Here is a 21,902-nt window from a genome sequence, read left to right as displayed (position 1 = left end):
CACCTCAGCAAACATTAGAAATGCACTAAATGCCTTACAACTACTGCCATGTCCATGAGATACCCTGAAAAAAACTATTGATCCAAGATACTATTTAAACTACAGAGGCAGAAGCCTTCAAAATGCAAATTAGTCCAGGAGGGTTAAATGCCAATGATAACTCAGATATGTATCTTCTTTTGACAGTCATCTAAGAGTCTGAAGCATCTTCTCAAATGTCCCAAACAATGCCGGCCTCACCCTGTAGGCCTGAGCTGGACATTTCTTACCAGGGTGCTCGACTCCAAATCCTGGAAGACATATGGTGTTCCGCTGACAGCAATCACAGTCTTCATTCCAGTGGTAGCCCATTGTACAAGCACACTGGCGCTGAAATGTGCTGTTCCCTGGGTTCACTTCTCTCAAAGCTTTCCCTAGAAGAGAAGGCAGATGGGAGTAAAAATCTCTGACAGCAAGCCTTAAGTTTATTGACCTCCCGTTCTACATATTTGCTTTGCTTGAATGCAGAACTGTTCATGTTAGAGGAAATGTTATCTTTCAAGACGCATGGGAAACCCTTGACCAGCATGGGGCTCCTCACTGATTGTATTCCTGAGCAGTACTTTTCCTTGCAGCTGTTGTAGAAAATAAACAGAGCTTTTGCAAGGGTGAGACAGACATGTTGGGGGAAGTGAACACAGAGTATGCTGGGCAAAAGGACAACCCTTAACATAGAGCTCACAGGAGTGAAGATAATCACTGTCTGCAGCACGAAGACTATGGTTGCAGTGCTCAGCACAGCATGGAATCTCTGCTGTCTGGGGACCTCCCTCTCCACCAAGCTTTTCTGCAAGTGTCAGGTACCTGAACAAAGCAACTTCCTTACGTCCAATTTCCCATCTTCATGCTTCACTAATTTGGATTAAAACGTTCTTCAGTAGGAACAGCTCACCTTGGTCACATATTTTATGCAGTAAACATTTGTCTTCTTCATTCCAGACATCCATATATTCGTTTGGGCCACATGGCTGGCACACACTATCGGACGTACTAGTGCATCTAGCAGACATATATTTTCCTGTGAATGAGAGAAGGGCAAGTAGGTTGTTTGCAAGTTGCACACCAGCTGTCTAAGGAGCTTAGGGAAAATAACAGGTCAGGCTAACACTCCTGTGCTTCTGGAGACAATAATTTATTCTGCCACCCTTTCAGTTCCTTAGTCTGACCCCAATTTAGTGTGGCACTCAAACATCCACGAAGCTTGTGACCCAGGAGCAGTCCTATCTACATACACAAGAATCAAGCTGCTTTCTGTTACCCCCAGTGATTATGTGCTATGACAACTTTTCTGGTTTGAGCTAAAGTAGCACCAGCTTTCTGACTTTACAGCTAAGGCTCATCTCAATAAGTTCACTTGCTGAAAGTTAACTGCATGCTTTTCAGACAGTGTTTTTCTCTAGAAGTGGTTACGTAGGGCATTGGTGTGCAGAGAGGCCATTGCTTATACTTATTCCTACAGAAACCAAGGCCATCCTCGAGTTGGGGGAATGCCATAAGCAAAAGGGTGGAAAAGAGCCACACCTGCAGGGAGGAGTGGGCAGGACAGGTGACCCTAAACTGACCAACAGAGTATTCCATCCCATATATGCCATACTTGGTATGAAATTGAGGGATCACAAGGGTCAAGCTGTCTTCTTTGATGGCTGGTGTCCAATATGGACCTCATCTGTCTTTTGGATCTGAGTGTTTCTGAATCCAGTTCTTGAGCTCTCTCCTGCCACTGAGTCCAGCCTGGGACCTCTTACCTCTGCCTGCTCTGAAGCATCAGTGGTGATGTAGCTATTGGGAGGAGGGGAGCAATTTAATATGTTTGCATATGTTTTATTACCGTATTTTCTTTATTATTATTATGGTTTCATTAAAGCTGTTTTAGTTACCAATCCACAAGCCTTTTTCTCCCATTTCTTTCTCCTTCCCAGAGGGGGTGGTTCGACTGGGCTCACAACTGCTTACATTTAGCTGTCAGTCAAGCCAGGCCATGACACCAACACAATATCTGCTATGGCTTTTGCCAAGGTCAGAGGGACCACTCTTGCACTAGAAAGCATTTGTAAGCCTGAAATCATGCACCTGTGAGGCTATGTGCCAACAGGCTGGTGGAGTCACAAGATCAAGCTGCCTTAATGACTCACAGAGCTGCTTCTAATGAGCTTTTCAGCTATGCAGCTGTTACAGTCCAGTGCTCACATACCTGGCTCACACTTTGTGCAGCACCGGCCGGAGTATTCATAGTGTTGTTCGCTTTCACACGGTGGGGCAATTTGTAGTGACAACTGGAGCGGAGAAGGAGAGAGAGAGGACATGAGAACCTGTATACCAGGAGAGCTTCAGACCTACCTAGAAACAGTGCTAGCAGAGAGGAGGAAAACTTTTCTATTGTATAGCATTTTGGATAGCTAAGCAGTAAAAACTATTCAACATTTATGACTTCAAAGGTGCTTTGTAGACAGGCTAAGAATATGTGATTGATGCTGTGCACACAGGGACTTGTAATACAGCCAGGTGATAAATAAATTACACGCTCTTGCAATTTGTCATGAACTTTTGACCTGCTATATAACCTCTTCTTACAATACCCTATTATTTGAAATCTATGACGGCAAAGCAATTGTAAAGAAAAAAGTTTGATATAGAGATACTTCCGTAGTTTCTTCCATAGACACAACCTGAGACCAAGACCTGGGCAAACCTGACAATTTTCATGTATGTCATTAAGCAAACAAGTAAGGTGAATGATTTATACCCATGAAAAAGAAGAAGTTCCCACCAGGATACACAATGCTTCTGGCTAGCCCCAGAAAATACTTGACTTTAATTTTGCAGCTTTTTATGGCTCCCACTGTGTCATGCAGAGATGGTCTTAGGGAACTGAGGCAGCCATCCAAAGAGTTGAGACAACTAAACCAACAGCTTTTTTGCTTCTCCAAAACCAAACCAAAGCAAATACAAACCACCTAAAACTTTTACATGAGAGGTTTACCCAACACCTTACAACCAGTTGTTGATCTTGCAATAGATAAGCTGATTCAAAACCTGGCCCATAGCAAGGAATCCTTCGTTATTGGATACAGTTTTAAAAATCTCATTTACTTAGAGAAAGCTGCAATAAAGCTTAAGCTGCTGGTTAAAGGAGCTTTTGCTGTCTAACAGCATATGGCAGACCTGTGCCTACTGATACTGGTTTCCATTCCTCTGCTTGCCATTCTCCTCTTGTTTTCTCCAAGTCTTCACTCCTTCTCTTTCCTCCCTTTCGAGGTTCAGAAACAGCAATCACTTTAAACAGAAAATATTTTTCCCTAAGCACCTTCTCCTCTTCTAATGCTGGGAAGGGTCTTGTAACTTAAGAATAACCAAAAAAAAGTTGATTTTTTTCTTAAAGAAACCACCTTTTGGCTTGGAGTTTGAGCCATGGGATGTGTTTATCAAAACTGCAGTAGCTGTGTGTGGAACAGAATAAGTACCTGAAGTCAAAGGTCTTGGGTTTCTATATTTTTGCAGGTTATAAACAACTTATGGCCATTTTATCATTGTTACAACAATCCTAGGTCAGTTTATGAGCCTAGTCATGCAAGAAATCTTCTGCAGTCTCATTGTTTCCTTGCCTTCCTCTTTGCATTCATTAGCAGTACCTTTCTCATGATTAGACTGTATGGTTTTTGGAACAAACACTGCATTTCAGGTTTGCATGGCACCTCCCAGAAGGGTTAAAAAATAATGATCCGTACTGGCAAGGCAAGAAGCTATCTAGGAAATGGAAAGCCAGGCCAGTCTGGCAGCCAAACAGTGACACTGCTCAGTGTCCCAGAGGAAATGCTGAAAACGCTCCTGTAATTGAAGGAGCTCCTTTTCTGTAATGCAATTCAGGCAGTGTCTGCTAAAACACTAAGCTGGCCAGCACAGGGCTGAGGCGACGCTGCAGGACTAAGCAGCAGAGAGAAGGTCTTAAGCAACCGATTCCCTATTCCCAGCCATCTGAAAAGACAACTGAAGTGATGAGACCAACAACAGGTCCAAGTCACTCCCTTTTTGTCACAGAATGTCCTCTTCTTCCTCGTTTGCTCCAGTTTGATAGTTCCTCTTTAGAAGAAAAGGCTAAAAAAATTACTGAAGTGTCAAACAGGGGAAAAGTCATCCTCTTTAAGGAAGGATATGCAAATCTGCTAAAGAGCATTCTAAAGGGTCCAAAATAATTTCTGAGAATCACAACTTGGCCTGAAGAGAAGCTGCAATCCCCTTGTGCTGAGGCTAGGGTAGCAGACCAAATGCTGAGGCAGCTTTTAGAAACTGTTTCGTACCTCCCTGCTTTACTTTATAAAGAGGGCTGTTGTTATGGTATGCTCAGAGCTGCCTCTGCATAAATCTACACTCTGTGCCAATAAGTAGTCTCTTCTGCGACCCTGTCCTTATTTTCACACAAGCCAAAGCATTCACAGAGCTGCAATGCCCCCTCCTTTGATTTATGCCCAACAATGTAAAGGCAAGGCTCTCAGCATCTGTTTGCTATGTTAGATCAGCCTCCTTGCAAAGGTGAGGGACTTTGCCAGGTATGGATTGGCTGGATGAAAGCTGGGGAGAAAGAGGACAGAAAGGGAAACAAAAGCAACTTGGAGTTTTCTTAGGGTGGGAGCTGAACTTGGGCCCTTTTGCTAACGCAGCCCCACTGAAGTCGGATTATTCCTTGTTTAACTTTCTGCTGGTGGACTGTGCCTGTCTTGTTGTCAAACTGTACGTCAGCTTCCCTTGGAGGCTGAGAAGCACTCATGCTGCTGGCAGCCCAATGACCCGACGTGTCACCAGCACCAGCGCATTCCCGCCACATCGTCCTTCTGAGACAGGGAAGTTCAATTCATTTTGCAGATGAGGAACTCGCATCTGGAGGCTGACTGGCTTTACAGAGGTGACAGGAAACCAAACCAAGTCTCCCAAGTCTCAAGTTTGCCCCATAACCCCTTGAACATCCTTCCTCTCCTTGGGTGCTTCTCTGTGGGTCAGAGTGATTTGAACACCACTGAGCTCTTATCTAGAGAGAGAACAGGGCTCAATGAATATCAAGATACCAAACTCCTCCAAAATGGTTAAATAAGACAAAACCCAGCCTGGTCATTCCTTTAATGGTCTCACTATTGATGAAGCTATCCACTAAATCACACCATCACATGCAAAGAAGTACTTTGAGGAGCTCTAGATATCCTGCATAAATTTAATTTGTCACTTAAAAAGTGTGCAAAGCACACAAGTTTCTACCAGTTCTTAAGAAACAGTCAGCTTTCCTGCTTGATTAACATTCTCTCAGAACAAGTATATCTGACAGGGGAAGAATCCAGGGGAGAAAAAGATAAATCTCCTCCAGGCTTGGTGGATCCAGTTTAGTAAAGCACGTCAACACTTGCTCACCTCAAGGACAGGAGTAGCACCATTGACTTCTTTAGAAAAACACGCGTGTTCATGTCAAGGTTTTCAGGAGGACTGTGTTCTGGTGTCAAGCCGCAGGCAGCCTTTTCAGCTTCTTTATTTTCTTCCCTCCACTTGTTGAAAAGGACGCTAAGCAAGAGTGTGCTTGTAGGGTCAGAGAGCTTCGATGACTCAGAGCTACAAAGCACCACTGTGTTACTCAGATCTTGAAAAAACACACATACAGGTGCTTCTGAAGGGGGAAGCAGCAGAATTCAGATTTCTGTCCTAAGGAAATATTTATTCTTGGTGCCGTTGAGCAATCAGATGGTAGCAGAAGCTGTGTGTCATGGATGCTAAAATTACTTTCTCGCTCAGATGAATATTCAGACAGACGTTTCAGAGGAGATAGAGTTGCATGTGCCTCTTTCCTTTAAAAGAAAAAAATCTGGAAGAACAAGCTCGGGGGTTTCCACAGCCTTTTTCCCATGTCACTTCTGAACAAAAAGCTGAGGCCTCAGTGAGGATTGCTCATTAGTGATAATCTTAGTTTTGAAAGATTGAGATGTAAAGGGACACATCAAGGTGTAACTATCTTAAGATGACACCTTCTTGCTCAGTGTAGTTGTTTCTGGATAATATTCAAGTCATCTGTCATCATTCCGCTTAGCAAAGCACATTTTTTTTCCTCCATTTACTGTTGCAGCACGAAAGCACCTATGGGAGAGCAAACTGGTGTGTCCTGCTTTGCAAACCACTTGCTCTTTACACTTCAGAGCCTATGTTTATTCAAACCACTTGCTTTTGAAGTCCTTAGTCTTTCTGGCTGTAGAACTGTAATATTTCAGTGGATTTGGGGCTTTATTTCCCTTTGACAAGAGGACTGAGCTTTGACTAATGCTTCCTGATCTGAAGCAGCCCCTGCAAGTACAGAATCCTGGTATCCAGCTAGGATGGCCTCTGCAATCATCATTTCTCCTTCATATATGAGCCCCTGACTCTCCTCTCACACCAAGTTGTGTGCCCATAGCCCTCCAGCTTCCTACCTGATCAGAGTCAACAATATTGCTAAGCAAAAAGCAGATTTTCTGCAGCCCATTGCCAGTTTGCCTAATAAATCAAGAGTGAAAACAGAATCTGGTTCTTGAAAGATGCTGCTCTGTGGCTGGTGCTCCCAGGCACTCTGTTGAGGCACATCATAGTAGTGCGCGCAATGAACGATTCTGGAAATTTTTACAACTGTGAGTTTATAATGGGAAAGAGGAGTCTTAAGATGAGACTTAATCATAATCACATGGATGCTGAATGCAACAGTTCCTTCATAGACAGTCTTCGCCGTTGATAAAAATTCAATCAAAGCAGCACACAAGTCACAGCTTTACAATTCCAGTTATTCACTTGCAGGTCTATAATTCATCATGAAAATCTTAGATTGTGAATGAAATGCTTTGGTGATGTCAACTTTCCACCGACCAGGAAACCACATCACAGAACTACCACCACGTGGTAAAATATTGCCAGGAAATGGCAACAGCTAAAAACTAAATATTATTTCGCTCTTAAAAACAGGTCCTTGAAACCCTGCTGGGGCCTGAATACCTAAAAAGGCCAGAAAGAAGACGAGGGATAAAATTAATAATAAAGAAGTCAAGAGAAAACTGTAACTTGCAAGCGGGACGCAGGCAAACAGCAGTAAAAGCCCTGTCCTGAGTCTTCCCCTTGCCCCTCTGTTTTAGCAGCCAGCACAAAGCAAACACCTGAGCAACTGGTGCTGCTTTGCCAACAGGAAGGACCATTCATCAATCTCAAACCCACCAGAGTTATTTCTAGCCAGCAGACTACGTGAAAGAGAAGTGCCGCACTGACCGCTCTTGCAGCGGGGAGGTGGGGGCAAGGCAGACGGGAACCTCAGGTATATCACATGGGAGATGATGGAGGTGATAGATGGCAGGGCTGAAATGGCTGATGACCAAACCTGCGAATCAGCCAGCTTTCTTCTGCGAACTGAAAACTCACCATCACGTGCACAGCATTTATCATTGACAGACAAAGTCATCTTCATCCAACAGCCAGAGGGTACACCTAACATTTTCCTCAGCTCGGCAGTCGGCAGCGTCCCCATGTTGCCTGCACTTTGGTGGAAAAACTCGTGTACTTCAACCTACGTGACCTCACTGCCAAATCAAAGGCTACTAGGTAGAATATTTCAATAGCTACTAGGTAGAATATTTAAAAAGTGAATCAGAGTAAAAACCCTACAGCTAATCAACCCAAATATTTAACAATAAAGCTTGACAGCAAGATAACAGTCCACAACAAGCAGAAATATAAACCACAGAATAATGACATTACCAAAGCTAATACCTAGACGTGCTTGTGAAAATGCCTTCAAAGGCAAATCTCTTCTAGATTAAACAGGTGCAATAGCACCGCTCCATAGGAAAGCTTAGCGATCTCACTGCTCCAGCTACAGTCTCAGTGGTTGCCCATGGGTAATTCTACAGTCATTCATGCCTAATTATAATAATAATAAAAAAGGGGCTAAAGACACAATCATTTATAGGGAGCACATTCCTCTTGCATTTTAGTTCAGCAAATTATTTTTCTGTGTTTCATCAACCGAAGCCAAGTCTTAATGAAGAAATGAACATCAGAGTTTTCTTGGGCTGGGCTGTTCCTGGATGCCAGATTAGGAGTTCAATGGGGACTTTCTACGCTTAAAAAAATCTATATGTTTATGTACTTTTTCCTCCCAGCCTTTCATGGGAGTGGAGCGTAACATATTAATTAATCTCTTTAGGTGTGAGGCAAGATTCTGCAATCCTAGCTGAGCTGTCAAGGAGAATGAGAAAGTTTGTAGAGAAGAGGGGGAAGCCTGCATATACTGCCTAATGTTCTGCTTTGGCTTCCTCCTCCTGGATTTTAGCATTGCACATAGAACAAATCCTGGACGTTGTGCAGGCAGAAAGGAGAAGGGCAGTGGTAAGGCTGTAGCCCTGGCTTTGGACATGGCCATATAGAGGGGATAAGAGTAAGAGTAAGTTAAGAGTAAGAATTGCATAAATGGATCTGCACCTTCTCCATCATGCAGCAATTGCTGTCATTATTAAAGGGCTCAGGACTGGGCTGAGAATTGGCTCATTTATTCTTTAGGTGTGCCCGTAAGGAAACAGCTCTGCTGGGGTTTGTGAGCCATTCAGGTACTTGGAAACATCCCTCCCTGGTTTGATAGGGAGCGTTTCCCTTTACTACATGTGGCATCACAGGGGAGGAATTTTTTTCCTGTGAGAGCGAATTCAAGGTATTATCTTGTACTTGCTACTGAACAATGAAAAGTTACTGAAGAACACAACGCTCATAAGGCAAAACTATTCACTGTGGCAAAACAACATGCACAAAATATATTCCCTTGTGTGCTAATTAAGCATTTTTCAGGGCTCCATATGAACCTAGCAGCACATTTTTCCCTATCTGTAGTCCAGATTAATGGGTTGCCTAACAAAACTTCACAGTATTTTTTTTTCCATACAAGATTTTTTTCTTTTCTCTCCACTTTGACCGCTGACTAAATATATTCTGCACCCATTTGCAGTCACAAAAATGTTGTTCTTTGTCATTCTTCAACAAACCCTATATACTCTTTTTTTCTTTTGGAGTGGCCACAAAGTGGTGAGGGTGAATGACTTCATTTCCACCCCCCCCCCCCCCCCCCATATCTTTGGCTAATTGGATATTGCAGGGTGGATTAAACCAGCCAGCTTGCCTCTTTTACCCAACACAAACTTTCCTAGTCCCTTTTATCTAAATTTTTCAGAGGGGAGCAGCCAGCAGTTTCTGAAAAGCTGAGAAGTGGCTCTGGGTCTCAGTTCTCTGCCTGCCCACTGCACTGCCCTCCTCCACGACAGTCCCTGCCCCAGCCTCCCCACTAGAAACATCACAGGGAAGAGGCAGGGAGTCACCACAAACACATTCAGCCACACAGTGCAGGGAACATGCCTCTGGCGTGAGGACACTAGTGGAGTCGTGGGCAGAAGAGGACCCAGAGAATAAGGGTGAGGGTTGGATGTTGCACCCTGTGTGAGGGCAGCCTGCTGGAGGGGGTGTGCCCGCTCCCTTCCCAGGCCCACATAGGCAGACTTCCCTGTTGCTTCAGTGGGAAATAGATGGGGCTCTGTCCTGTGGTGATTAATGACTCTTTGGCTTTGTTTGCAGTCACGACATCCAAACTGCTGTACAAACACCAAAGGAAGCCAAGCCCTTGGCCCAGAGAACTCACACCCTGAAAAAGCAAACGATAAAGGTAACCAAGGGAAGCACTGTGAAGAGCGCACAAGGTGGCTGCACAGGTACAGGACAAAAGCCAGGATGTCCTGGAGGGTCGGTGTTGCTCCTCTGGTGTGGTGCTGAGCCCTTTGCAGGGCATCACATCAGAAATATGATTGCACATTGCAGTGACTGACAAACAAAGAAAAATCGGGAAACCTGCATTCCCCCAGCGCTGAAGCCTCACACCAAACCCCGCTGCCATGAAGCAGAGACAACACCAGACTGCTCTGGGTGCCAGTGAAGCCTGTAGAGCAGGACCCTCCTGCAGCCCACCTTGCAACCTTCAACCATCACTGCTCCATCCCGTGGGGGTCCAACAACAATCTCCCTTTTACTACATAAACTTTGGACCATTTTCAGTGAAGAGTCAGTCATAAAAAGGGGCAAGTTCTTGCAAGCAGGCTATTATGTTATACAGACTGAGGCCGACCCAAGTCCATAGTGCAACCTGGTTAAACAGCACTTAATTTTTACATTGCATTTATAACACACAAATATTTGCCTTTGCATTTTCCATCAGTAATAATGAACTATTCTCAGACCAGCTGCTTCTCCAAGCAGGCAACGCCAACCAATGCATACTTAACCAGAGGACGGGCAGCTGCAGCAGAAGCCAGTGCTGCCTGGCAGGTTGAGTTTCCACTGAAAGGAAGGGGGTAAACTCTGCAAGAAGCACACTTGCAGCTGAGGACATGATGAACCAGCCATCTCCATTTCCCTCTTCTTCCCACTGCCCGCCTCCAGTAAGCCAAACCAGCATCTGAAACAACTACCACCTCCAAATGTCTATCAGCCTTTGCGCTGCAGAGCAGCCCCCATGCATACAGGATGGAAAGAGGTCTTTATTCTGTGGTCACAGCACGAGGTGGTAGGAGTCCTCCTGGCTGTGGTCACCACAAACACCTCCTGGAGACCCAGTCATACAGAGAGGAAGTTGGCAGGGAGGAGCAAGAGGAGGACAGCCTTGCAAGAGACATACCTTTTGGAAATGGACATCTTGTTGTTTTTAAAATTGAGGGACTTACGGGCACAGTGTCCCCCCGCCCCCAGCATCCTCCTCAGTCCTGGTCAACCAGCAGAACCCTTTGCCATGCAGAGTTGTCCCCATGGAGAGTCAGCAGCGCAGAGGTGTCCCGTGGAGAGCTGTCCACAGAGAGTTGTCCTAGACCCTCTACATATGTATCTAGTACAGCAGGGTCTTCCACCACTTTAGCTCCAAGGGACAGATGAATAAACATAGCAAAGTGACTCAAACATGATTCTTCTAAATAGTGTTAAGGTATCAATGCCAGAGGGCATCAATTTGATGTTTTCATAACTTTCTATGCTGTACTTTGCATGCCTGCCTTTTATAATCTGCACTGGTTCTTGTGGAGTGGTCAAACTACATCCCACTTCTCTGAGCTTGTGGGTCCTTGGGATGACAGTAACAGGCAACAGAAACAGATCCTTAGGGCCACAGTTAATTTCCCTGCTTGACCTGCTTTTTTTCTTTTTTTTCCCGCACAGTATGAAGAAAGCTCTGTACCATAAATGACATCAGTCAGTGCCCTCAAGATGGCTGATAAACTTTGAATTCTACTGAGTTGTGAAATGTGGTGAAGGTTTGTTTTGGTCCTGTTTGTGGGAAAGAAGAAATTACATCAGGAAGCTGATGTTTCACATGAGAGAAGCGGCAGAGGTTTCTTAAATTGTGGATTGATTCAATTTTATATGCATTATATTTCTTTTATATGAGGTACTGTAAAGTTTTTCACATGTTCTTGGGGATACTGCAAAGCAAAGAAAGGCTTCCAGATTCCCTTGCAGGAACCGTCTCTGCATTTTGACAAGTGAACTGACTGAAGTACAGTAACTTTGAAACCCATGCTGTTAATAGCAGTATCAATCCATGATTTTAGATTAGATATTGTAGAAGTTTTACTCTACTAAGTGATACCTTTGGCTCTGATCTGGACCAGGAGAGTCCATGATACAACACAGCATGGACATTTTTATGCTCTTTCCCCCCACTCTCACCATAAAGACTGTGTATTTTAGGAAGATTTTTCTGTATTACAAAGAAATCCAGATGCTTGCAGTAAGCAAACTTTCCCTATAAAGTAAATATTATGGAGTAGTGGAAGAATCCATCCCATTGACACACAAAGGAAGAAGAGTCCTTGGCATTGAACCAGACAACTGGTTTATTACATATTTGCAAATGCACATTCTCACAGGCTTTAACTCTTCTGTGACAGAAACTTTTATGCTCTTCATCAGTGTTAAGGAAAGGGATGTGACTATTCAGTACGAAGAAGCTGAGCATATCATGCCTCAGAAAGCAAAATACTGTGTCCTCTGACAGGTGCCCAAGACGTATTACTTGGAAAGATCATCTTGTGGCTGAAGCACAAGACAAGGAGGGCTGAGTTCTGCTCCCAGCGGTTCTGTTCCATGCTCGGTGTATGACCTAGAGCAAGTCACGAATTCTCTGTTCCTATTTCCTCTTTGGTGAAAATGATGACGATGATCATGTCTATTCTCAGCAGAATTATGAGTACTCAGTAACTTACATTACCAAGTGTTTCTCATTCTTCGCAGGAAATAACGTTGCAAATATCTCTGCCCTACTGCTACCCCCAACCTCCCCCACACTGATTCTAACACAAGTGCATCAGACAAACTTCAGCCCTACCACACTTATTCTCACAATTTGTTCCATCAGAAAACAGCACTCCTAAGAAACCACTCTTCAAATCAGTTAAACAAAGGAGAACCTAAAAGGCTGTCTGGAAGCAGCATCTCTCCAGGACTGCCTTGCTTTCACATTCTTGACTTGCAAGTCCTGCGCACTGTTGCAGACAGGCTATCAGATTAACAGACTCTTTGTCAAGAGGCTTATCCTAGGGAAACTTATAATTTTCCTGGAGACCCTTACTATTTTGTACTGCTACTTGTCCGAAGTATTTGCTATGGAAAGCTGCACCCTCTGCCACCCTTTACAGGCTCAGAATCAAGCACATGTTGAATGCAGTGGAAAGACATTACACATCAGCCCCAAATAAATACAAGTTCCCTGTTCTGCATCCTCTTAAAGGCTATGAATTGAGAGGTAAGAAATAATGAGGAGCTCCTTCTGGCTTTTGCCTCAGGGTACCGACAACAGGCTAGAAACAGGCATAGAAATCTGAATTTCCAAGGCTTGGTAAAGAGCTGAGCAGTTTCCAGGCAATGAGGAGACTCCAAAGAGAACAACAGACCCAAACCCAAATGGTTCCAGAAGGAAGCAAATATATAGTGACCGGTGACCAGAAGTAAGGGTACAAATAACACTGAGGTCTGCTCATCATGCTGCATTGATCAAAGTCCTGAACACCAGGGCAGGAAAAAAATGACTGATACAAAGGCTACGGAGGAACGGTACAAACCACTTGAAATCAATGATGTAAAAATCACTTTTGAAACATGCAGGGCCATTCATACACATATGGAGGCCACCTGGAAAGCAGAAACTTAAGAGAAAGCTAAGGAGCGAGGGTGGACAGAACAAAATGTATGATTTAGAGGGGGAAAAAAGGCCTGTGTGGTTTTAGGCAACACATTTAGGACCAGAGATCTAGAGGAAAGGCTCTTAGGACTATGCGGTCAGACATTAAATTGTAAGCTGTAGAACAGCAGAGGGTTTCTTGGTTTTGTTTGGTTTTTTATCTTTTTTTTTCTTGAAGCTGCACCTTGCTCTCAGGAAACCCAGCCATGGCCCACTTGTAGCACTACGCTGAGGGAAGCATTTACGATGACACAATTAATCAAGAATAATGACACACAGAGAAATAGTAGAAGTTCAAATGAAAGAACTACAAATGGTAGTGACACTGCCAAGGATTGATTAATGGAGGAAATAAAGTGCCCGTATCATGGGATTTGCAAACAGCCTGCCAGTCTACAAGGGTCTAAATAGCCCAAAGGGAGGAGAATAATTTTTAAACTATATAATTAGAAAAAGCAAAGCAAGATTCTGCAGATTTAAACTGCTGGAGGAAACCCAATGTATGCCATTCACAAAGCTCAGCAAGGGCTGGGTGTTGAAAATGGTCTTTCTGAAAACAGGGCAAGCCCAGCAACGATCCCAACTGCAGAATGCACTGACCATTAGCCACCTGGCATTGCATGAAGCTGCAAAAAGAAGACGCTCTGTTTGCAAACAACCACGGGGCCCCATGAGAGGAAAGGCTGCCCTTTTGGGACAGCTGACCTGGGATTGGGGTTTGGTTCCCAGCTCTGTCATGAGTGGCATGTGAACCTCCAAGCAAGCCACATAACTGGTGTGGGACTCCCATCTTCCACCCATGGACCCACCAGGGGCTCTCAATGCCATCCCACCTCCCAGAGCCACTGGAGGTTTGCCTACTTTTGGGTGGTGGCGTGGTTGGAGAGTGAGGGGGACTGCACCCTGAAAAGCTGTAGCCAGGCTGTAAAGATCATACAGGCTCATCCCACGTCTGAGGGACAAGTGCGCTCACGCTCTTTTGAATAAATCTGTTCAGTAGGGTGGAGTCTGCCTTATTTTTACTCTACATGCAAATTATATCCCTCAACAACCTCACTGCAAATATTTTCTGGTTTCTCACACCCTGCCCTGGGCAGGAGCAGGCTGTTTTCCCTGCAGATCCTTTGGCTTCCTTTAGAGCTTTGGGTTTGGGCTATTTTGATTTTACAGAAGCAAGAGAAGCTTGTGAGACAGGGCGAGCTGCAGGGACAAAAACAAAACCGAAAACCAAACAACCAGAGGGAAGATAAGGCAGGCGAAGTTGTTCTGCTCAACCCTGCCCTGCCAGTGCCAGCGATGCAGGATTCCACAGGCTCCGACTTCGCCACCTCCTCTGAGTGATGAGCAAAGACACAATTGGCCCCAGGTGCGAAGCAAGAGCTGCCTTCCCCCTGCTCCAGCTCAGCCCTGGCAGCGCATCCTTACCTGTTTGCCAGCGAGGCAAAGGAGAAGGAGCCAGCAGCCTGACGGGACGGGCATGGCTGGGTGTCCGTCTCTGCCTCCTCCTCTGGCTCCTTTTCCTGCCACCGAAGAGAAACTAGATCCTTCCAGCCAAGCCCGCGAGCTCTGGCAGCAGAGCGAGGCACATCTCAGCAGGCTACTTCTCTTTCTTCCTTTCCTTCCTCTCAGCTACGCGAGAGGAGAAGAGAGAAGAAGAAGAAGAGATAATCAAGAAAAAGAAAAAAAAAATAGCAGTGCCTGGCTGTAGTTCCCACAGCATTTCCTCACACTGGGTATGCAGGTTTTTTTTTTTTCCCCCTGTTCTTGTCCCTCCCTTTCCTTTCTCCACCCCCTTTTACAAGAAGTTTAGTCACTATGCCCACATCCCTCCTCCTGCTGATGGAGATTGCTTTCCCGGTCTTTCTTGGCAGCGACATCCATCCACCTGGTTCCTACCCTCCATGCTCTCCCTTCCCATCCCTCTTCTTGCCCAGCACCTTCCCTCACCGCACATCTGCCCCATAATCGCCTTCTCCTCCTCGCTGCCTCTGGATGTTGCTTTACGCAGCCAGAGAACATCTTGGGCACCAGCCGTGCTGTGGATGGCCTCCCACCTCACTCTCTGATCCACCTCGGCGCAACCTCCCTCCTGCAGGCACCTGTCCCTGGCACTGGGGCCAAGCCTGGTCCTCTCCCCTGTCCCATCCTCTGCCCCCAGCTGCTTTGCTTTAGCTGACGGAGGGAGCTGGCCGATGGGGTCACTGCCGGGGAAAGAAAAGTGGGCGATGTACTTCAGGAGAGCTCCTAAAACACCTTGTGCCATGCACAGGGTCAGTCCCTGGCACTTTACTTGGAACACTGAGTGTGAAGTGGCCTGCTGCCCCTGCCGACACAGGCATTGTTGGCAATGCCAACCCAGTGAGGACTGTCTTGCCTGGCAGAAAGAGCTGCTTGCGATGGCCCTTAACCTGTGAGGGGGGCAGGACATGGCAGCACTGATTTTTGGGGGCTGAGGATCTGGCAGAGCCAACTGCGACGTGACGCCACCTTCCCAGCCTCCCTGCGCTCACACGCCACTGTGAAATAAGCCAGGAGCATGCTTCTGACTTGAGCAAATAAGGAAGTTGTTCTTTCACTTGTGTATTTAGATTTAACCCTTAACCAAGGGAAAAAAGAAGTCATTTATAAGTTGATCTATGGCTGCAAATAAATAAATAAATTCAAACACAGAAGATGAAGAGGGTATTTTTAAAAATCCTTTACCACTGCAGTATGATTTCTGCTCAGAGGAGCGATCCTCAGAGCCAGTGAGCACTTGGCACAGAAACAGCTGCCGCGTTTCTCTCCCATAGCGAGGGCAGAGAGCCCGTCTGCACGGCAAATAAAGCCATGACCTTCACTTCACTTCTGCATGAGTTTCCAGGGGCCATAAAATCAGACCTTTTTAATCTTCCAAAAGTTCCTTTCAGCGCTTTATATTGTCAATGTCCTCTGCAACTATTAGGCCCTGCCTGATCTGGGCTCAAGCAGGTCTCGGTGCCTACGTCCTCCTCTCCCAGCATGGCATGGCTGTTTGGACACTGGGAGCCCCTACAGTGGTTTGATGCCCCCTCAATGGGATATGAGGTCAAACAATGCGGCACAATGTACCTGACTTAGGGCCAGCAACCTCTTGCCCACTCACCTCAAGAAAGGCCAGGGCAAGGGACGCATTGGTGGGTTCTAGCAAGCCAGAGAGCTTGCAGTTGCAGCGTCAGAGCCCTGTGGACCTGCCAGAAGAGCTGGGGTCTCACCACATTTGGGCTGGACAGGCTACGGCTCTAGTACTTAACAGAAATTGAACTGGGGGGTAGGGGTGGGAGGGATGGCCGTGACACCCAGCTTGCCTGGTAGGCAACATGTCCAAGACTTCACTGGGGGCTTTGCAAGGTAAGGAATGAGGCACGGGTAATGCGCTTGGTTGCTGGCAGCAGTGCTATTCCTATTTCCCACCAGTCCTGGAGGAAGCCTGGTGAGATGGCGGGGCAGCACCTGGTGGAGATCCTTCTGCCACGGCCCTGTCCACCAAAAACTCACAGCCCTGTGCCGGCTGGGCTGATTAGAAGTGTTCATATTTAAGGCACAAGGAAACGTTTCTTTTTAAACAGAACAGTCTGTTAAGTCTCTTCCCCTTTTCGCATTTAGCACAATACCAAGCCCATAGGCTGTATTTATTTACCAGCTGCTCATTCTGACCACAGATTTGCAGGAGAAAACTCACACTGTTATTAGCAGTTACACACATTATCGACTCCCTCTAAAGGTGTTGAGTAAAGGCTTTGAAGGCACTAAGTAAAACCAAGCCCTATTCAGCTCAGAGGAGCTCCAGATAGTTCAGGATCACACGTTAGCTTGATTACATCTGCACTTTTCTTGTTCAGGCTGAAATTTCTCTCATTTCCTACCACTCTGTGAAAACAGCCTCTTTTTGAAAGCTCAGACATTTTCCTCTGAGTTAAATTCTATGTTCCTGAGCCAAAACCCGCAGAAGCCACTACTGGGTGCTTTACAGTCTTAATTACCTATTGCAGTAGATCGCTAGAAACTGAAATGTGAATGCTTGAAAATATGAACTAGGGAATGTATAGAAGAAAGTGCTATCAACACTCTCACATTTATTGCATGCATCATTCTATGCAGCATAAGTTAAAACTAAAAATTTGCACTCAGACTGGCTTGTCAGCTTTTTCTTTTAAAGGAAAGATTTTTTTTTTTTCCTATTATAAAATACTAGGTTTCCTGCTACCTCTGCAAAACACCTATTTTGAATAAACCTAAAATGCTTGAAATCTGAAAGTTTCGAACTTACGGTGGCGTTCCAGTGCCTCCTGTTTCTTCTCATCACTGTGACATGCAAGCTTAAACTGGACTGGCTCTAGGGATGCTCTTTCTACAGAGACTTAGAGGTGTAACAGAATGAAAATAGTTGCTTGTGTAACATCAGGATTCCTTCCCTGGTGAAGCCTACCAGGGAGAACAAGCAGTGAGCACAGCTGACCTCTTAGCAGGTCTCTGGTCGGTATGGATCGCTTCTTACCCCTTTCCTAAAAAGTGTAAAGTACGTACTAAGCAACATTTTAAAAGAACTACAGCATTCAATGTAATTCTGCAAATTTTGTAACCATCTGACAATAAAATCACTTCAGCATCAGCGTAAGAATACATCTTTTCCAGGAGCTTGGATAAATGGTGACTAACTCCCAGGCAAATCCCTGAATTTGACTCCCTTATTTCCAAAACTTTCAACCTTTAATCAAAGATAAAGAATGGTTTGGTGTATACACCAGTTGAATGGATATCTGAACGGCGCCGTGTTTACACTCCCAGCTACTCCTTCACTTTATCCATGCCACTGACCTCCCCTGCTTCTTGCATTCACAAGGGACCCAACTGTTCCTGATGTTCCATTTCCCCATGAGTGACAACTAGGAAGATGTGAGTTAAACCTGGGTCTTTGAAATGATATAAAGGAAACCCGGGCAGAAAATCAAAACTGAAAGACACATGGTTGTACCTCAAGATGTCTTTTCACACTGTACAGGAAGGCGGTGCTTCCATTGCCCTGCTTCTCACACCCTGTTGAGGGATGGGAGGGTGAGGTGAAGGTGCTGGATCTGGATCAACACTTTTCTTCCACTAGACGTCATAAAGGTTGGCTGGGATTTTGCGCCTTGAACTAAATACCGGCTTTCTAATTGTAAGCACCTGCCTCAGCAGGTGAGTGAGGAACACAGTGCATGTGCTAAGTTAGAATTCTAGGAAGGTGACCTCTGGATCAGAAGGATGCCTTGTCGGGCAGGTGGGTCGCAGGGCAGCTTCTGGAGTATCAGCAGGTCATGCACAGAGTCCACCAGGGGGACAGGGAGAAAGGCAGCCTCCAGCTGCCGCATCACTCACCACAAGGAGAGGACCCTACTAGATGACCCATTATTTGGAGCTTTCTGCACTGGGCTACAGAGGAAAAAAAGGTAGGAAAATATCTGCGCAGTTTTAGCAGAAGGAGCTCAAATTTCTGTTGAGGTCTCTGGCTATTAAATAAATAAATCAATCTATTATTTACCAAAAAAAAGAAAAAAAATTGTACACAAAACCATGCTGTCAACTTGAAACTGTTTTCCTCTTGTGAAATGCATGTTTTCACAGCAGATTATTGCTCAGTCTCCTTTAGATTCTCAATCATACAAATATTCTTCATGACAGAGCGACTGTGAAGCAGCAGCTCCTTAGTCACATCGGTGTGGTTTGCACAACACACCTTTTACAATCCCACAAAAATGTACCAGTGCTGAACACCTGTTAATAACCAGAAGTTTGTGGCATTCTAAAGAAAAAAAAAGCTCACAACCAGCTAACGTGTTGCATATTTTAAGTATGTTCAAACACACCTTGAACCAATAGGTTATCACCAAGCACTGTGGCAGTAATGATGCCTACGTACTTCTGGAAGGAGATACAAAGTCCTGGTGAATTTTTAACTTTGAACATTTGTCCATGCTTATAAGAGATACCAACCAATAGAAGACTTAAGTCTTACATTCATCCTTAGGATAAGAGCAATATTGCCACTAACTGGGGAGCTTGTGCTGCCCAGGATGCACGTCAAGCTCTGTCCTGCCTGAAGACGAGTCTGTAAGGCTGGCAAACACGCTCCCACCTCCACCGCAGGAGGACTGCGACCTTTGAAACACAGTGCAACACTCCACCACCAGTTCCACAAAGCCACCCTGTCGTTTCATCTAACAGCACACTTAATGATCTTGAACTTCTTTGAAAACTCACCGGAATATTAAGATGATTCATACTTGGATCAACGGAGTGCATTCATCACTCAGCAAAGGATCAAATCTAAATGAGATCTTATTGCCTATTAAACACTACAGCTGCTTCTTCCCTGTCCTCACTTCCCGCTCCTCTTGCAGCATATTTAAAAGGCAGGTGTAACGCACCTGGCGGAATGACAAGCAGGATCCCACAAGGCATGCGCTTCACTACAGCTGCTGTAATTTCAGTAAGACTTCTGTCATGCTGCCTCCACCTCAGCTGCAACTGAAGCTGAAGAGGTTTCTCAGGTTCTGGGGAACAGGAGAAATCTCCGTTAAAGCGCAGGGCAAAGAGCAGCAGGATGAGACCAAAATCACAATAATTTTAGGAACGGCAACACTTAAATACGCTGCACACAGCCCTGTTTGTATGCACACAGTATTTAAATGGTAGAATAGAAAAGGTATTTGCCTCTGTGGGATAGAAAAATTGCAAGGTTGGGTGCGGGTCAGCCTGAAATACAGTGAATAAGGGACATTGTGAGGAGCACACGCAATACCAGCGCTGGGAAAGGACCCAGACAGAACACTGTCATGGTGTTGGCCCTCTTTGTGAGTCACCTTTTCAAGTCACTGTTTTTTAGGTAGAGCTGCTCATGATCGAAGTTTCAAGGAACTACAAACCTTTTGTCTAAGGAAGCCTTTCGCTATTGTATGATAGAAGTTCAAGCTCAGCACATAGTGCAGCTTCTCTGGAAAATGATTACTCATTCATGTTTACTCATGGAGATCAGTTAACACATGATAAATTAGTATACAGTACTAAAATCCAGGTCTTAATTAGTCTAGTGCAATAAAAGCACTCCACCATACCTTTGTTGACCAATTCTATAGTCTAAAACGAATCAGCTACGTATCTCAACATGTTTGCTTGTAATGTTAGCCAAACCCACTCAGTAAAGCACCAAACTGGCTCCCTTGAAGTCTTGCTGCCTGCACCAAGCTGCAATCCTGTAATTCATTATCAGTTGTCAGCTTGCAGTATCAGCATATTAATGATTTTCTACTATGTGAATCTTTGCGGGTACTTTGTCCTTCACTTAAATATCAGTAAGTTTCACACAGGAAATTACTTAAAACATTTGGAATCCATGATACCCACCTTTAGAAATGGTGCTAAAACCTAAAGCCACTTACTCCTGGAACAGAAAAATGCCATCAACACTGTCACAACAGAGAGAACAGAAATATTCCACACTTCTGCTTTTTTCTATACCGTTTTGAATCATCTCATCCACATGTAGCAATGAATTCTCACAATATATTACAAAAACTCCTCCCTTGTTCTTCACAACAGAGCTTTTCATGGAAAAATTCTGTCTTTCAGTCGTAACATTTTAATTGGCAAACATCTGCTTCCTCATTTCCTTTAGCCATTAATCCCTTTAAATAGTGCTTTTAGTTCTCCTAACCAGAATATACTTTTACGTACAGCAATAGCAGGATTTTTTTCTCTTCTTGGTGCAAAATGGGAGTGGGAAGAGAATTACAGAAGAATGTGCTGTTTTTCTTGAAGAGCACCCTTTATTCACCTTGGTTAGAAGAGTCCTTTCCCTCATTTACAGTTTTAGAAAACAACCTCTTTCTGAACAAAATATATAAGCATTAGTCAGCCTTATGTTTAATCTACAGAAGACATATTTAGATCATGAAAACTCTTTCAGGGAGTCACGTACCTTCAGATCACGGATCATCTTCCCTCAAGAGTGCAAGAGTCAATCATACAAAGGTTCTGAAATTTCACTAGGGGCAGCATGAAACCTCAACACGTTCCCTGTTTAAAGCCAATGAGTTGTAGATGTTCAGACAGAGCTACTAAAACCATCACTCTGGGATTTTGTTTTGTTTGTTTGTTTGTTTCTTTCCAGAATCCTTATTTTGGAAAACTGTAAGCAACTGAAGATAACCCTTTGGGGGATTAATTCATTTCCATGCTGTATATTCAGCTATTCCTTTAATGAAGCATTTTCTCCCAAAAGATTTACTTAACTTGTTTTGCATAACAACAGGAGGAAAAAGTTATTCTGGCAACTGCTTTCTTTAAAAAAATCTGGCTTCTCCTTCCCACTCCTGCATACTACAGTGCAATAACTAGAAAGAAAAAGGAAAAAAGAGCCCTATCTGGGCAAAGACGCTACATTTATACTAACACACCAAATTCTTTTCCCATCACTATCCATAGTTAAATTACTATCAAAGTTTTTTGGCTTGCGGCAATTAGCAGGTTTCCAAACACCGACTGAAGTTCTTTGTGGGCTAGAAGCCATTGTCACAGAGAGCCTGCAGGCAGCTGCCCTGCCCTGGAAAGTAGGAGTTTA

General features: G+C 44.7%; 1 protein-coding gene across 1 annotated transcript in view; it reads right to left on the bottom strand.

Annotated features, from left to right (window-relative positions):
* The window catches only part of TNFRSF11A (TNF receptor superfamily member 11a), a 28,481-nt gene extending 13,353 nt beyond the window's left edge, over positions 1 to 15,128 (bottom strand). The window contains exons 1-4 of the mRNA XM_069853540.1: positions 14,711 to 15,128; positions 2,231 to 2,312; positions 932 to 1,057; positions 270 to 413 (exon numbers count right to left, since the gene is read on the bottom strand). Coding sequence (XP_069709641.1) covers positions 270 to 413; positions 932 to 1,057; positions 2,231 to 2,312; positions 14,711 to 14,764 — 406 coding nt within the window. The 5' untranslated portion in view covers positions 14,765 to 15,128. The remainder of the gene's footprint in view (positions 1 to 269; positions 414 to 931; positions 1,058 to 2,230; positions 2,313 to 14,710) is intronic.
* Positions 15,129 to 21,902: the final 6,774 nt, after the last annotated feature.

The sequence above is a fragment of the Phaenicophaeus curvirostris genome, chromosome 3, assembly GCF_032191515.1.
Source record: "Phaenicophaeus curvirostris isolate KB17595 chromosome 3, BPBGC_Pcur_1.0, whole genome shotgun sequence".
NCBI lineage: Eukaryota > Metazoa > Chordata > Aves > Cuculiformes > Cuculidae > Phaenicophaeus > Phaenicophaeus curvirostris.
The sequence above is the reverse complement of the archived record's forward strand: the minus strand, read 5'-3'. Positions and strand labels throughout refer to the sequence as shown.